Here is an 18056-nt window from a genome sequence, read left to right as displayed (position 1 = left end):
CTCTGGTGTTAGAAGAAAAAGCTGACGCAGGGATTTTTTCATTGAGACACATACATAGAGAAACATGGATTTATATGTATAGACATATGTTTAACTATGGAGATAATGAAAATTTTTCATATTACAATCTTATGCACATTAAACAATATCTCAGAGGGATTTTCAGAGATATTTGCATATAGATCTCGAGATATCTAGACATATATATATTCATTCCAAACATAAAAGACGAAATCCAGCGAGCTCCAAAGCAAAAAAAATAGTTTATTCAGATTACACACACTGTTATCAAGGTGAAAAAAGCTTCAATGCAATAAAAGCATCAACGAAAAAGATGCAATAACCTAACAGCTCCCTACCGGTCTTACGCGTTTCGGCTAGAAACAAGCCTTAATCATAGACTATTCATATACATATCTCGCTATAAATAGATATATCAGTCCAAAAATCATCACATATATAGAGAAATATTTATTTATAAATAAATAGAACATATTCCGAATATGTCATGGGCTTTGCGCAACATATTAGGGTTTTTGTGTGGTTTTTATTTGTCTACTCCATTGACTTCTATGGAGGAATACGTGAACGCGCCCGCGATTTTGCTGTTTGCATTATGTGGCTTAACGTGCGCGCAAAATAAGTTATTTTGCAACTTGTAATAGCTGCACAACCCCAAATGCGAAAAAGTCATAACGTGCGTGGTGTTTTCGCAACTGATTTCCCGCGTGACGTGTAATCTTGCCCAGTGTCAGGGATTTTTGTTTAGTACCTGAGTACAGTGAAGAGAGAAGGATCTTTTTTTTTAAACTCTGTAAACGGTCCATTCATTTGAAATATGAATTTGCAGAATATTAAACTCTATATTTTGACTTAAAAACATACAAGTAATATTGCAGCATAAATGTACAAGCTGCCTTTTTCGGTTTTGTAGAAAACGGGGTTGTTTTTTTTAATTGCTGATAACTTTTAGCAAACCTGGAAGTTATGTGAAACTTTATATGCAACACTTCAAGTCAGGGTTAGTATAAAAATAAAAAATAAATAAATTGCTCTATCATAGTAGAAAATGTTATTTTTGAACTGTATGTTCCTTTAACAGAACTCATACAACATTTGCTTTGTGTAGACTAACTGTCCACGTTGTTGAGATATAGGGGTCGATTTATGAAGCAGCGGACGCTGTTTCCGACCCACTCCGCTTCAGGTCCACCTGAAGCGAAAGTTAAGAAGCGGCGGTCGTAAGAGGCGGCAGACAGCAATCAGCCCGATCGTATCCGATCAGGATGATTGACACCCGTGGCCGGTTGGCTTCGAATGTGCAGGGGGCGGCATTGCACAAGCATTTCATGAGAATCAGCATAAGCAGTGCTGAGGTCATGCTTTGCTTTGCTATGATTTCATAGAACTTAAACTGAATAACATGCCTGCACGTGCCAGATGCAAGCTCCCTAGCAAGTCCTGGGACAAGCATCCTGACTGACTGCTTTGAATACCTAGGAACTTTTGAGGTAAAATATCTTCCTTTTTTACATAGAGATGTTTAAGTGATATTTTCTAGTCAGCTTTTTACAGCTATGCCCTTTAAGTAAACAGGATTTTAATGTGCTCGACACTACAAACACTAAACAAGAGTCCCAAAACCGGAGACCCGTATGCAACCAAAAACTCGTTAAAATTTTAAAATCCTGTTATGTAACAAAGTCTATACGCAGTGTTTCCAATTAGCGTATTAATTGTCCATCCACGGTTTATATAGATACTAGTTAAAACACAAGATTTATTATGAAAGTTCAAATAAAATAGCAGACCTGGATGGCTAGGGTACAGGCATACCTAGGACCCCCCCCCCCCCCCGAGCCATGTGACGTGTTTCACCAAATCTTTATCGAAGATGACTATATACATGAAGAACACCAAGCATTTAAGTATCCCTCTCTGGCACGTCACTCCGAGTCATCTCACCAGAAGTGACGTATAGGAGTAGTCACTCCCTACTTCTGTGCACCACATTCGGTGGGAGTAATCCCCACATTACCACTCTGTGTCCATGCCGTGTTCGCACAGAGCTGTTGTCACATGGACACAAGCAGAGCAGAGCCACTTGGGCTCTAAATCAGTAAATACATTTTTCATTTTACTAAAGATGCATTTTATAAGTGAAACTTAATCTGCCTCATTTCTCTTATCTAACTTTTGCCCTAATCCAGATGTGGTCAGAAATACATAATAATGTATTATTACAATGCTCGACACGGTTAGACTGTTCCAATTGATGACTCTCCCAGAATTTCAGGGGGATGTCTTGAGCGCAGCTTGTAACCATTTGCTACAGATATTCAGCCACAGCAAAGGGGTTCAAGAACATTTTCAATGAAAAAATAACATTATCTTAAACCGTTATACACCAGGTTTAGTGTAATGAAAAGGGGGGGGGGGGCTGAAACTGTCTCAGCAGAAATTAAATCTACATATTCTTGAGTTGCCTAAATAAAAAAGAGGAGGGATTTCTCTAAACATGTAATGTTAGGGGTTTTTGTTCCATGTAATGTTAGGTTTGTTGTTTTTTTTAAAGGCAATGTTAGGTTATTTTTTTGGTAACTTAGGAGGTGTTAGGTAAGGGGGGTTAGCTGCTTAGGGGGGTTAGAGCTTAGTGGGTATTTAGTGATGGGGGTTGTGGTGATTTAGGGGTTAATAGTGTAGTTTAGTGCAACAGTTTCCTCCAGCCAAACTCTTTACACAAACTTTCAAGTCACGTAAAGAGTTTGAGCATTAAATGCAATTGCACTACAGCGATTGCATTTACTTACAACTTGTAATACAAGCGGAAATTGCCACTCCACGCCGCCCATTGAAAATATGTGTAAACATATTTGCAGCAATTTAAACAGCGCGCCACTTGTAATATGGATTTGAGCGTAATAAACACTGTTGTCGCGCTAACTAATCGAGCCTTAAGTTTAGAAAATAAAATGGACTGGTCAAAGAGACGACACCACGCTCTTTATAAACAAAAATACAACACACAGTTAAGATAAAAAAATTATAAGGAGAAGTGTCTTTTGCAATCTAAATGTAATATATATACTGTGTATATATATATATATATATATATATATAAATATAAATATATAAAAAATGACAAATGAAAAAACTTGCACTCACTGGTCTTTAAATCAAGTAAAATTTTTACTGTGAATAATGTAACGTTTTCACTGACAAAGTATCCCCTTCCTCAGAAGTCCCCGAAACTTTTATGGATTTTCCAGCAGATTCAAATTTTACTTTGTCCCTGAAACGTTACATTTTTCACAGTAAAAATGTTACTTGATTGAAAGACCAGTGAGTACAAGTTTTTTCATTTGTATTATTATTTCCACTAGCACCCTGGCAGTCATTGGATGGAGTGAGAGTGCACATCTCAGTTATATATATAAACTATATATAAACTAGAAAGAACTGGTGGGAAGATATTATTAGATATACTAGTCAGCTATTTCCTTCACCTTATAGCAAACCAGATGACGATCGATACTGCACAATAACATCTATTGTGATAACGTTACTAGTGCTGAGCTAATTGTAAACAAAGGATGTAAATATTCCTTGTTCAGCCATAGTAAAATGGGACTTTTATGGAATTTCCAGCAGATTAAAATCTTACTACACTATTTTAATAGCATCTTAGATTGGAGATTCCTTTAAAAAAATTGACTATTTTTTATTATTATTAATATACTTCTCATTCAAACTTAGATTTTATTTTTTTAAATTTGCAAAAATATATTATGATTAATTATATATCCATTTGAAATATTTAATAATTAGCATACATGCTAAGTTAAATCAGATTTTTTTTTATTATAGTCTATGTTTTGACAGATTATATAAGGATAATTATGTCTAGTAATTATTTATTGCTGTAGTATTAATATCTAAATACTATAGTCTACATTAAAACAACAGAAAATAAGAAGCAGATTTAGTATATCAAATTTTATAAATAAGAGGTAGTTACAATTTTTAGTTTTAGATAATTAATACAAACAGAAATATATCTATAAAGAGAGAGAGTATAGTCTGTACTTTAATACTAATTAATACTAATTAATATTTTTTTAAAAACATAATAATGTGAGATATTTAGTTTAATTATATACATAATTCTAGACAGCTACTATAAATATTATACGTATATTATCAGTAAAAAACCTGAATTATGCTGTTTACAAACGTTGTTATAATATTTATCTTATAATTGTATTTTTTTCCATGTATAACCCAATAGATCACAGCTGTGAGCACATCATTTGGCCTCTGTTACCCCCTTTCAAAGACAGTGTTGTTAGCTGTCCTATCATTATAGGCAAAGGAAGAGTTTTGTGAGACTGCGGAAGTATTTTGGATGAGATAGGATGCAGGAAGACCCGTGCAGGGGAATGTTTCCTGAATCTGCCCTTTATGAGCGGGATGTTCTTATATAGAGAGAGGAAAGACTTGTCAGGACACTCTCATGAGTGACTACATCTGTCAGGAAGAAGAGATCATTTTTGGTTGCCTATTGACTCAGAGAAAGTCTTATATGTTCCTATTGGATATTTGTTCGGAATCATTGCGCTCTGTGGAGCCAAACAAGGACACACATATATCAACGTCATTGTACCTTAATTAAATGTGGTTTCAGGAAATACTGTCACTATTCATTGGAAAGTAAATATACAGGAAACTAAACTTTCTTCATTGTTTAAATGGTACACTTATGTTATTGAAGTTTTATAGGTGTACTGCATTGCGCTGGAGTTTTTTTTGTTTTTTTTTGGTGGAAAAGGATTAAATAAAGATCTAGCATTCATTTTCAGATAATGTAAACTTCATCTCAGAGTCAGAGTTCATCTCAAGTGTCTCATTATCTTACAGACTGCTGCACAGTAACAGTATATATTTAGTTTTTTTTATTAAATTAAGTAGTGCAGATAGCAATCCACATTACAGATCTACAGGAGCTAAACCTTGGAAGAATATTTAAACTATATAGAAATATAAATGGCTGCTCATATTTATTTATTTGCATTAATTCATCCTTTTTGTGACTACTTTAACTCATACTAAAGAATCAGTTAATCCCAATAACCCTGTTAAAGAGTAAATTGTTTTCTAAAATGTTATTATAGGGAAGATAAAATGCAGTTTGGACCGGTAGGCAACTAGGAAGTGCTAAAATATATTATTTTACAGAATATATATACATAAAATATTTGTTTATTTCATTACAGCCAAAGCGCCATATAGGGTTTAGGCAGATGGTTTTAAGGTAAGCTATATCCCTGCAACTGATATTCTACATTGTTTCTGTTACACATAATTACAGTTCTATGGAAAATGAGATTGTTTCATGTGCCTTTAATCGTGTAGTTAATTCAATTTAAATTTGTTTCAGATTGTTTGCAATCGCTTAGTGTATGGAGGTGGAAAATAAATTTGAATATTCTACTTGTAAACGTTATAAAGAATACTAGCAAACACGGTTTTGGAAAGAGAAGCTAACATTCGTAGGATATACTAGAATGATTATTATTGGGCTCTACATGGGTTTACGTAAAAACATATACTACTGGTAGAGTTAGTAATCATACTTTTCATTTGGTCTGAAAATCATACAAGCAGATGATCATTATAAACAATATAAAACAATCAACAGAAGCTCTTAAAATTAGTACATTATACTAACACAATGTTATCCATACTGTGTTCTGTGGTACCGGATCTCAGCAGGAAATTTGCACCAGTTGTAATAATGAGCCAGCCATAATATTGCAGCTGCTATGATACCACGGGCATAATGTAGCAATGACAATTTTACCTGTGCAACAATCATCAATAAAGCATTGCCCCATGCAAAGGCAAACTTCTGTTAACTTCTTGGATTCTAGAGAGGGCAGCAATTCTTTGCTTTGCCATACGTTGCACCTCTCTTTATAATCCAATTCTTTAACAGTGTCTCTAAGTCTAATCCTAACCACAATATAGTCAACTCTCTTTACTTCAAGATCATTATCTGCAATATTCTAGGTATACTTGAGATCTCCACTCATAACATTTCAGCTCTGAGACTGGGGTCAACAAGCTCACAAAACTGCAAACATGTGGAAATGGAAAAGAGAAAACTAGAACAATGTTCATACAAGGTTTTGGGTGCTTTTGTCTTTTGTAGCAGCTGAATTTGGGTTCTATGGTTTTATTTCATGGCTGAATGAGTTTTAGAACCATTTCAAGGTTCTTAAAAGAGTCATAGTCAGTAGAAGACTATCAACAACTTGTAAAGGTGCTGCTGGTTGGTCTTACTTTTGAAGAACATAATACTTTTGATACTACTGTGAAATGTTTGCTACTTGAGAAAGTTATGAAAATATTACAGAGACGGGCATCTTCCAACAGATACATTTTTGTGCACAACAATGATCTGAGAAATTATGAAGGTTAAATACTCATTAAGAATCATCTTCAAGGTGTACAGTTAGAACAGGTTGGATCACAGTCAGACAAATATCTACAATTAGATTAAGAACAGATACTATGCTAAGAATGTCTTGGTTATGATAATGGACTGTTGTGTATAAATAAATCCATTCTTCACACTTTTTCTTTCCTTTTTTCCCAAAGGTCCAGCTGGGAGCTGCCAGATCTGGAGAAGGGTAAAATCCCTGCAATAAGCGATTCTGATGGAGTAAACTATCCCTGGTATGGAAACACCACAGAGACATGTACAATCATTGGCCCAACCAAACAAGATACCAAATTCACTGTTAGTATGAATGATAATTTTTACCCGAGTGTGACATGGGCAGTACCGGTGGGTACAGGCAATTTGCCCCAGCTGACAGGTATTCACAGGGACCAAAGCTTTACCACCTGGCTTGTGGCTATTAACATGGCCAGTAATGACATTATTATCTTGCACACCATCAAATGGAGGATGAAGTTGGAAATTGATATTGATCCCACCATGCCACTAGGACGGAGATCCAAATTAAAGAAACCATATGCCCAAGAGCAGCCAGTGGTTCTAAACAAGAATGAACCAATACCTCCAAGCGCACTCATAAAACCTAATGCCAACGATGCCCAGGTGCTGATGTGGAGGCCGAAAAATCAAAAGCCAGTTGTGGTGATCCCACCCAAACGTCGATGAGCTACACAATGCTGCTAATAAACAACAAGAGAACCAAAAATCTTGTATGCTGTTCTTGCTTTATTCAAATTGCGGGTAACACTGTGTTATTTTACCTACAGGGTCAAAGAGGCTTCTCCCACCGACAAACGTCTGATGTAAATCCAGCATTTTGGTGACTTTTTTTGTCTTTCATCAAACTTTTGCTTGTTTGGTCAACTTGGGGTGGATAAGAAGAAAATCTAATCCTGTAATTTCCCAAATAAGTGTCTCCATTATAGGAGAAAACCTTAACTGGTTGGAGCTTTTTAGTGTTATATTTTTTTTTAGGAACTTAATCTGACAAATCCAGTTCTAGGGGCGAAGCCTTTGTTGTTGACATCTGCTGTTCTGGTCGAACATATATATATATATTATTTATGATTTCCCAAGTCTGCCTCCCATATGTTGCTTAACTTAATCTGTTAGTTTGCCAAATCCCCCTCCGGTACCGATCTGCTGCTGATGCCACTTTTTTTATCTTAGTCTTACAAATAAAGCTGTGGAATTTTTGAAATTGGGAGATGACACTGGGCATGTTGTGTACAAGTGAGTTAGCGTTTTTTTTCCCATAAACTCAGGGGTAGGGTAGCAAAATATTTTGCAATTAGAGGGTGAACTATGCATTGCTGTGCAATGGCTTTATACCCCTCATACAGAGAAGCTGCTTTTTATAAAAAAAATATATGTATATGTCTGTCGTGATTTAAAATGGTACATCTATGGGGTTAAAGCTCACCTAATGTCCTTATATAGAGAGTAAGGAAACGGTTAAGGGACGCAGAAGTCAACTTTAACCTTTTATGATTCAGATAGTGCATATAACTAAAAAAAAGGTTCCAGTTTACCTTTATCATCAAATGTACCTCTTCTCTTGTGAACCTTTATTAAAGGGACATGAACCCCACAATTTTTCTTTCATGATTTAGGTAGAACATAAAATTTTATACAACTTTACAGTTTACGTCTATTATCAAATTTGTTTCATTCTCTTGGTATCATTTGTTGAAGGAGCAGCAATGCACTACTGGTTGCTAACTTAACACATGGGTGAGCCAATGACAATCGGTATATATATGCAGCCACCAATCAGCAGCTAGAACCTAGGCTCTTTGCTGCTCCGGAGTTTTCCTGGATAAACCTTTCAGCAATGGATAACAAGAGAAGGAAGCAAATTAAATAATAGAAGTAAATTGGAAAGTTGTTTAAAATTGTATTCTCTGTCTGAATCATGAATGTCTAATTATTACTTTACTGTCCCTTTAAGCTCCTATCCATGAGACTATAGTGAGGTGAGCTCAGAAGCACTATATGACAGCAGTGTTTGTAAATGTTTCACACATGGTGCTCAAGACACGTGTTCACTTCTGAGCATACCTCAGTATGCTCACATGGAAAAGAAAGAGGTCAAATTGATCATATATATATATATATATATATATATATATATACACTGTATATAAACTGAAAGTTGTGTTCTATATCCCTTTAAATGTTGGTTTTCTGAAGATGTTAAGTTTAACCCCTGTAAGGGACAATATTATCAGGAAACCAAATGCACTGTATTAACAAACGTTTTAAAGAGATGCACTGGGGTATGATTAAAACATCTTTCAGTTTTTGTTTAGGACACTGGTTTGATAAAGTTTGTTTTGAATCAGTCTTCTGTCTGGTTAAACACATTACCATAATGTGTGTGCAGCTACAGCAAAGGCAGTGATGAGCGCTGGTTATAAAAAAGGACAATAGCAGGATACACATTGTATGTGAATATTCATAATGATCTGCTTGATTTGATCTCATTTAAATGTTTCTGTTTCCTGTGTGATAATGTTCCTTTAACGCCTTATCTGCCATAAAGAACAGACAGAAGGTTATGCCTTTAAAAGTATTGCAATATTTAATAGGTTTCTTTGTGTTAGTAGTGTGAGATGCCTTTTAAACGAGAAGCAAAAAAAATCTGAAACTCCTTGAAGAATATTTCTCCACTAAAAGGTATCACTACCTACAGCAAGGGTAATGCACTGAATATGTTTTATTACTGGTAAGAGAGGTCTGAGCAAGGTACACAGCTATCATTCGGCATCTCAATAAAATAATCACAGCAATTCTCAATAAATGACCAACTGCTGTGTACTGGTTCTTGCTTTCATTCTGCAACTTGAAGTTTTGAATAATAAACAGACAAATTCAAATATTTACAAAAAAATCCTTCTTTTTTTCTCTCTGATTTTTACCATGCACATTAAACAATATAGATATTTCTAATCATGACATCATAGTTTGTTCCTTGCATCACAAATCCACACGAATATTTTTGTTAATTATTTGAAAAAAAATAAATTTTCCTTTCAATCAGAACATTGTTGTCATCCAATCAGGGTTTGCACAAAAAGCCACACCCCTCTTTAAACAACAAGCAGGTAACGAAAGCCTTGGATGTAGGATGGATCAGAGAGAACTTGCAATTTTAGGAGACTTTTCAATTTATTTGTATTCGCAAATCTAATTCATTCTTTTGGTATCCTTTGTTGGAAAACATGTCTAGGTAGGCTTAAGAGCAGCAATGCACAACTGGTAGCTAGCTGCTGATTGGTGGCTGCACGTACTGTATATGCCTCTTGCCATTGGCTCACCCAATGTGTTCAGCTAGCTCCCATTAGTGCATTACTATGTGTGTTACTCATTTGCATGGGTTAAACACATAATAACCTGCTCATTTTTACACGTCTATGTTCCATTAAACACTGGTGGGGGTCATGAAAGCCGGATGTGGCTGTAAGCCTTAAATATTTGGGGCCCTAACATGGTTGGCACACATCACGGTTGGTGGGCGATATTGGTGAAGGTGGATGGACAATTATTTTTCTCTTTAAAGGGACAGTCTACACCAGAATTATTGTTGCTTTAAAAGATAGATAATCCCTTAATTACCCATTCCCCAGTTTTGCACATCCAACACAGTTATAATAAAACACATTTTACCTCTGTAATTATCTTGTATCTAAGCCTCTGCAGACTGCCCCCTTATTTAAGTTCTTTTGACAGACTTGCAGTTTAGCCAATCAGAGCTGTCTCCATGGTAAATTCACGTGCATGAGCTCAATGTTATCTATATGAAACACGTGAACTAATGGCCTCTAGTGGTGAAAACCTATCAAAATGCATTTAGATTAGAGGCGGCCTTCAAGGTCTAAGAAATTAGCATATGAACCTCCAAGGTTTAGCTTACAACTAAGAATACCAAGAGAACAAAGCAAAATTGGTGATAAAAGTAAATTGGAAAGTTGTTTAAAATTACATGCTTTATCTGAATCATGAAAGTTTTTTTTTTGGACTTGACTGTCCCTTTAAAAGGATGTTACTCACCATAAATTCTCTGCAAGACCAAAGACTATTCATTTCTCTTCTTTTACTTGTGAATAAAAAACAAACAAACAAGCAGCCAATCAGCATCACCAGTGCTTAGTTCACACTTTGCTTTGCTGTGATCTTGCAGATGGTTCATACAATACGGACATGTGACCAGCCCATGAGAACCTTCATCAAATGTTCTAATTCATCTCTCACATTCTATTTTTATTTTTAGGATTTTGAGAGTGATGAAACCCAATATTTTATTTAATGATTCAGACAGAGCATACATTTTAAACAACTTTCCTATTTACTTCTATTATCACTTTTGATTCATTCTCTTGGTGACCTTTATTGAAGGAGCAACAATGCACTACAGGAAGTTAGCTGAATACATTGGTAAGCCAATGGTATATATGTGTAGCCACCAATCAGCAGCTAGCTCACAACTCCTGAACCTACATAGGTATGTTTTTCAAAAAAGGTTACCAAGAGAACAAAGCAAAATAGATCATAGAAGTACATTGGAAAGTTGTTTAAAATGGTATGCTCTATCTGATTCATGAAAGAAAATATATGGGTTTCATATCCTTTAAAGGAGTTGTGACAATTTCTTATTGATGTCTTCAGCTTACATATGAAAAAAAAAAATCTTAAAGGGACATGAACTAATGTGTTATCTTGTTGTTGCTATTAGCTATCACCTAGATTACGAGTTTTGCGCTCTAGATGGTGCAAAACGAATGCAACAATAGTTGCGTTATTTCACTCTCCATAGCGCTGTCATTACGAGTTTCTGAAAAGCCGCCTTGTGCGTGCGATATGATGGCAATAAGCTCCATACCGCACAAAAGCCAAGGGCTGATTTGACTTGCTAGTGCACGCTTTCCCCCATAGACATCAATGGGGAGAGAGTGTTAAAAAAAAAATAACACCTGAAGTGCAGAATGGCGATCGCCGTAACGCAACCCCATTGATGTTGACATTGCCAACACTAATAAAGCTATTAACCCCTATTCCGCCGCTCCTCAACATCACCGCCACTAATAAAAGTTATTAACCCCTATTCCGCCGCAACCCGAGATCACCGCCACTAAATAAAGTTATTAACCCCTAAACCTCTGGCCTCCCACATCTCCGCCACGAAATAAACCTATTAACCCATAAACCACCAGCCCCCCCCCACATGGCAAAACACTAAATTAAACTATTAACCCCTAAACCTAACACCCCTAACTTTAAATTAAAATTACAATATAACTCTATTTAAAAAAAATAAAAACTTACCTATGAAATAAAAATAAACCTAACATTAAACTATAAATTAACCTAACCTTACTATTCTAATAAAATAAAAAAAAACTACCAATTAAAATATCTAAATGACAAATTTTAAAAAAAAACGAACGCTACGAAAAAAAAAAAATATCTAAATTACAACTAAACAAAAACAAATAGTACCGAAAAACAGTTTACCAAAAATAAAAAACACTAAGATTACTAAAAATAAACAAAATGATCAAAAATAAAATCAATTACACCTAATCTAATAGCCCTATAAAAATTAAAAAGCCCCCCAAAATAAAAAAAAACACCCCCTAGCCTACAATAAACTACCAATGGCCCTTAAAAGGGCCTTTTGTAGGGCATTGCCCTAAAGAAATCAGCTCTTTTACCTGAAAAAAAATACAAAGTCCCCCCCAACTGTAAAACCCACCACCCAACCAACCCCCCAAAATAAGAAAACTAACTCTTAACAAACCTAAGCTACCCATTGCCCCTAATGGGTCATTTGTATGGGCATTGCTTGGGCTTTTACAAATTGCCCAAACCCTAATCTAAAAAAAACTAGGCCAAAAATGGCTACTTGGTGATTGGTTTGCATGGCTATTGACAAAGGAATTAGTAGCGTAATATGAACAAAAGGTTTAAGTCATGAGTGTAGGCGAAGTTGTCAAAAAACATTTGCACATCACTGATTTTGTCTTTTAAACCGGATTCCATGAAACCCCATCCTCTTCTATTTTTGGAACCCCAAGAGCTTCTGTAAAGCTGAAACAGATTTCTGTACGTTTAGCTGAACCAGCAGGTACAGTTTCAAAATAAAATGGGGCGGGGCCACTAGCAAAGCTTAGCAATGCAAGACACAATATGACAGCTGTAGAGTAACATTCAACCTTATGCTATATTCTCCTTAAAACGAGTAACTATTTAAATGGAAATGAAAGTGATAATTATCACTATCTAAAATGTATTATAGAAAGATGCTTCTGTGCAGAAATACTTTGTTTTTATGCTTGTAAAGATATAAGAGGAACAGTAATGATGAGGCTGTTTAAATACTCGGTGGAGTAAAACAACACACATGTTTTCTTGGTGAAAAGCTTAGTATATTCTTTCCTTGTCACTTTAGAACCACAAGGGAAGGGAATCCTCTGGAGTCTGCAAGTGGCTACCAGAATTATCAATTATAAAGCCACTTCCTTTTTTTATATATTTCTTTATTTTACAAAATTATACAATAGACAGAGAATATTAAAAAAAGAAGAAGAAAATAATACAATAAAAATAAGAAAAATAATATTATACAAATAGCTGTAGTTTTTCTTTTTTTTTCCTTTTTTCCTCCTTTCCCCTTTTTTTCCCCTCCCTTTCCTTTTACCTCAGTATTAAAGTTCTTATAACAATTGAGTTTATCAACTGAGAATACGTAGAGCTACTTATTTTAGACTAAACAAACAATCTTGCAGGTTATTATATCTAAATCTCAAGTTCTTTCTAGAACATTTGTAAATAAAGCTTAGGTAGCTACCCTAAGCTACAGACATAGTCATAGAATATAAGGTTAAATAACCATACAGTATTACTTCCCTCCTCCTTTCTTCTTTCTTCGCCTTAATTCCTACCCTAAAAAGAAGAGAACCCCCTCCTATCCTCCCCTAGTTTAGTTGTATATTAACAATTTGTTCTGAATGCGATATAAAGTCTCTTCCTTGATAGCAAACAAAATCGTTCCAGATCATGCCAAAGGAGTCACCCCCCCGCTCTCTTATCTAGAGTCATAAGCTGCTAAGATTGCAGAATTTACAATAATTTCTTTGCTTCGCCGATCGAGGGTATATTGGAACTAATCTATTTTTTAAAAATAAGTTTTTGTTAAAAATAAGTTTTTCTAAGAGTTATTATTGCTGTCAGAATAAAATTGCCCTTATTACCCAATGAGTCATGACTTTTTAGACCTAAATACACCAATGATTTAGTTTCTATAAATTGATAGGATTGAGAATCATCTATCTTCTTTAACCAAAGTATTTTAGATTTTGATAAGTTGGTTTTGTAGCCTGATACTAGGCTATATTGATCTAAAAGGCTAAGAATACTTTCAAAATAGTTCTTAGGGTTGGATACAAATATGAGAAGATCATCTGCGAATAGCAAAGTTTTAAGTACAGTTTTACCTATAGTAATTCCTGGTAAAGTCTCAACTTGATAGCTATGGCTCCATTATTAAGTCAAATAAAAGAGGAGAAAAGGGACATCCCTGACTGGTGCCCCTTGTCAAAATGAATGAATCTGAAATACCATTATTGACCAATAAAGAGGCTCTTATATCGGAGTAAATATTTGCAATCAATTCCACAAATCTACCTTCAAAAGCTTTAATCATGAATGGCCACTCCACTCTGTCGAAGGCCTTCTCTGCATCCAAGGATAGCAGGAAGGCCTCAGGCAGAGCGGACTAACCTCCACTGTATTGACAGCTTGAATGCAGGATTTTCCTTATATTTGCTTCTGAAATTCTACCACCAACAAAACCTACCTGGTCCTGATGAATAATCTTAGGCATTATGGATTTCATCTTTCTGTCAAGATCTTCATCAGAATCTTGTAGTCAAGATTAAGCAAAATAATTGGTCTATATGAGGTTATTTCTGAGGGATCTTTATTGTTTTTAGGAATTAAGATAATGTTAGCTCTTTTGAAGCTTTCAGATGTCCTGTGGTTCTGTTAAAAATAAGTTTTATACAGATCGTTTAGGACAGGAACTATCTCTGATGAGAGGATCTGGTTAAACTCTAAAGGCAAATTGTCTGGGCCTGGAGTTTTCCCTCTAGTCATAGAGGTGATGATTTTATGAATTTCATGTTCCTCTATTGGCTTATTAAAAGATTCAGAATCTAAGTCCGAAACCTTAGGTAAGACTACATTATCCAGAAACTTATGGATATTAAGCATTTCTGGACATTGAGATGCATATAAATCAGTATAAAAGTTCTGAAATAGAAGAGATATCTGATCCTGTTTTGTATATATTTTCCTCTTGGTTTGCCTCTTAAAAATTGAGGCCATGAATTTACCTGCTTTGTTACCATGCCTTGCGAACCTAGCCAAACTCTTATACAGAGATTCTTGTGCCTCCCCTAAGAGAAATAAATATCTCTCTTTTTTACAAGATAAATAGTTCTCTCTATTTAGATTGTTTGGATATTGTTGGTACAAAAGATATGTATCTCTTAATTCACTTGATAGTTCTTTATCTTTTATATTCTGTTTCTTTCTAAATCTAGCCACATACGTATTGATTTCTGCTTTTATGTATAGCTTGGCTGTTTCCCAAAACATTGGGACATTTTCTCTACAGTGACTATTGAACAGACTGAATTCCTCCCAAGCTTTGACTAAAAATGTTCTAAAATTAGTGGATTTTTGTAGATATGTTGGAAAGAAAAAGGAGTTAAATGTATCAAATACTAAGACCACAGGTGCATGATCGGGTAAAGTATGGTCAAGAATGCTACACTTCAGAACTTTAGAGACCAAGGATTCTGAAATGAGAAATAGATCTAACCTTGAAAGAGTGTTATGAAATTTCGAGCAACATGTGTATTCAAGATTATTAGGATTCAACATTCTCCATATATATGAACTAAACTCATTGAGTCAAAGAGTGACTGAAAAATTCTCCTTTCAAAATTTAATTGAGAAGTTGTGTATTTGGGTTTGGTTTTATCAACCCCTAATTTCCACCTATCCAAATATGAGTTAGTGACATTGTAGCAGTGATGTGCAGTCACTAGAGGCAGGTGAGGCAGCGCTTCACCTCTCATATGGGCAAAAATATATATTTTTTATTGGCTTTAAAAAATAAAATTAAAAAAAATTGCTATTTTATTTCCCCCCAGCATTTTGTTTTCACAGCTACATGTTGTGCAATGGAGAGGCACAAGCAGGTCTGCCCACCATTACACAACATGCTGCGCCACCTACTGGATGAAAGTGGTTAAGATCATTGCATGGCCCATAACTGCTTATTTGAGGCAGTCCTCTTTGGAAGAGATGCAGACTTGCAGTGTTTTAGCCACATTTTATTAAAGTAAGTTCTGCAACCTTAGATTTTGCTGAAAGGGATTCTGTTAGTAAAAATGATAATTTAATGAATGTGGTTTAGTGTTTTTGTTTTTTTACTCTTTTACAGCAGTTTAAGGATAGTTTTTGTATTTTGTTTACTCAAACTTTACACTAGCAGCTTGCCTCTGTACTGCACACTAATTTATAGTGTCACTTTATGAACTCTCTGTAGCTCTGCTGTTTAATTACTTTAAAATGCAGTGGCCCCTCTCTCCCCCCCCCTTGTGTGTGTGTCTCTCTCTCTTTCTCTCTATCTATCCATCTCTCTCCTTATGTGTAGTTCTCCCCCATGGTCTCTTTCTTTCTCTCTCTGTTTCTCTAACCCTCTGTGTGTGATTGTGTCTCTCTCTCTTTCTCTCTAACCCTCTGTGTGTGATTGTGTCTCTCTCTCTAACAATCTTTGTGTGATTGTGTCTCTCTCTCTCTAACCCTCTGTGTGTGATTGTGTCTCTCTGTTTCTCTAACACTTTGTGTCTCCCCCCGTCTCTCTCTCCCTCTCCCCCCGAGTGCTTTTCTGTGTTTCTGTCTACCTTTTATTTATTAATTAATTAATTGGTAGTGCCATCTGATGGTGTGGCTTTATTTAAAGGGGTGGGGTCAAGCGCCCCACCATCTTTAAATTTCACCAGCCACCACTGGATCAAGACATTTTTATATTTACTGAATAATGAAGAAATCTATAAGCATAATTTGCAGCATTAAAGTAAAAAGTATGTTTTAAACATATATTTTAATGGACATGGATTTCTAGATCTCATAATCAGAGCAAGCATTTTGTTATCTGGCAAGAGTTTCTGTTACAAACCTTTAGACTAAAATCAGATGTTTACTAAGTTGAACAGTTTTCCAATACACCATTTAAAGGGACATGAAACCCATATGTTTTCTTTCATGATTTAGAAAGAGCATGCAATTTTAAATAACTTTCCAATTTACATCTAATATCTAATTTTCTTCATTCTTTTGATATCCTTTGTTGAAAATAATATCTAAATATGCTCAGTAGCTGCTGATTGGTGGCTGCACATAGATACCTCATGTGATTGGCTCACCCATGTGCATTGCTATTTCTTAAACAAAGGATATCTAAAGAATGAAGGCGTATCCTAGCCACTGCCTCACCAGCCTCTGACGTCACTGCATATCACTGCATTGTAGTCACCTGTTAGTATGATTTTAGCCTTAGAAAATGTTTCTCACCAAGTGGTTCCAAAAATTTTTCTTTAGGATTGTTTGGTCCATAAATATTAACTAACAGATATTCTTCATTTCGAATAAGAAGCCTTACAATGAAGTATCTGCCCTCTTCGTCCTTCATGACTCTAAGAATCTTGTAGCAGAATTTTGTATGAAATAAAATCATTACCACTCTAGCAGATTTTCTATATGAAGAGAAGAGTGACTCCCCAAGCCATCTGGCTTTGATCTTACTATGTTCAAGATCTGATAAATGCATTTCCTGTAGAGATGCTGTATCAAAATCCTTTTTGCTTAAAAAGTTTATGACAGCTTTCATTTTAATTGGAGAGTGATCCCCCCCCCCCCCCACACACACACACACACACATTCCAAGTTAATATCTTTGCCATCTAATTACCCAAGTAAAGCAAAGGGGAGGGAAGGAAAAAAAACTTAATCTCATCATCCTAGTGCAGTAACAAGTGTCTATGTGGAAACTCAATAAAGTTCATAGTTAGCATAGTTAGAATATAAAAGGAAAATAAATTTTGTGCAATAGTAAATAAATTAATAATATATGATGATTTTATCAACTGTCCACCAAAGTTCATAATGTTGGTAATCTTCTAAGAAAAAGCAAATTGGTCCCATCGTTTAATAAAGCAAAAACAAGTGTTAAAAATTAATTCATCATATATAAAAAATTTAACAAGTATCCACTGGGTCCATGATCTTCCGAAGAGGAAATATATATATATATATTTTCATCATCTTGTGGTACCTTGACAAGTGTCTTTGTGAGAGTTCAAAAACCTTTATAAATAAAGATGTGAAAGAAAAAATCAATGTGCACATCAAATTGTATACAGTGGATTCAAGATCTTCCACATTAAAACATAAATAATAA

General features: G+C 35.1%; 1 protein-coding gene across 4 annotated transcripts in view; it reads left to right on the top strand.

Annotated features, from left to right (window-relative positions):
• FAM78A (family with sequence similarity 78 member A) overlaps positions 1 to 9416 on the top strand; it is a 66408-nt gene extending 56992 nt beyond the window's left edge. For 3 of the 4 annotated variants that reach the window (XM_053696033.1, XM_053696035.1, XM_053696032.1), the window contains one exon: positions 6661 to 9416. In XM_053696033.1, coding sequence (XP_053552008.1) covers positions 6661 to 7189 — 529 coding nt within the window. In that variant the 3' untranslated portion in view covers positions 7190 to 9416. Of the gene's footprint in view, positions 1 to 5275; positions 5312 to 6660 lie in introns of those variants that run through there. The other variant, XM_053696034.1, reaches the window with a different exon arrangement.
• Positions 9417 to 18056: the final 8640 nt, after the last annotated feature.

This window comes from Bombina bombina, chromosome 12 (assembly GCF_027579735.1).
Source record: "Bombina bombina isolate aBomBom1 chromosome 12, aBomBom1.pri, whole genome shotgun sequence".
Lineage (NCBI taxonomy): Eukaryota > Metazoa > Chordata > Amphibia > Anura > Bombinatoridae > Bombina > Bombina bombina.
This window is presented reverse-complemented; position numbering and strand designations above follow the sequence as displayed.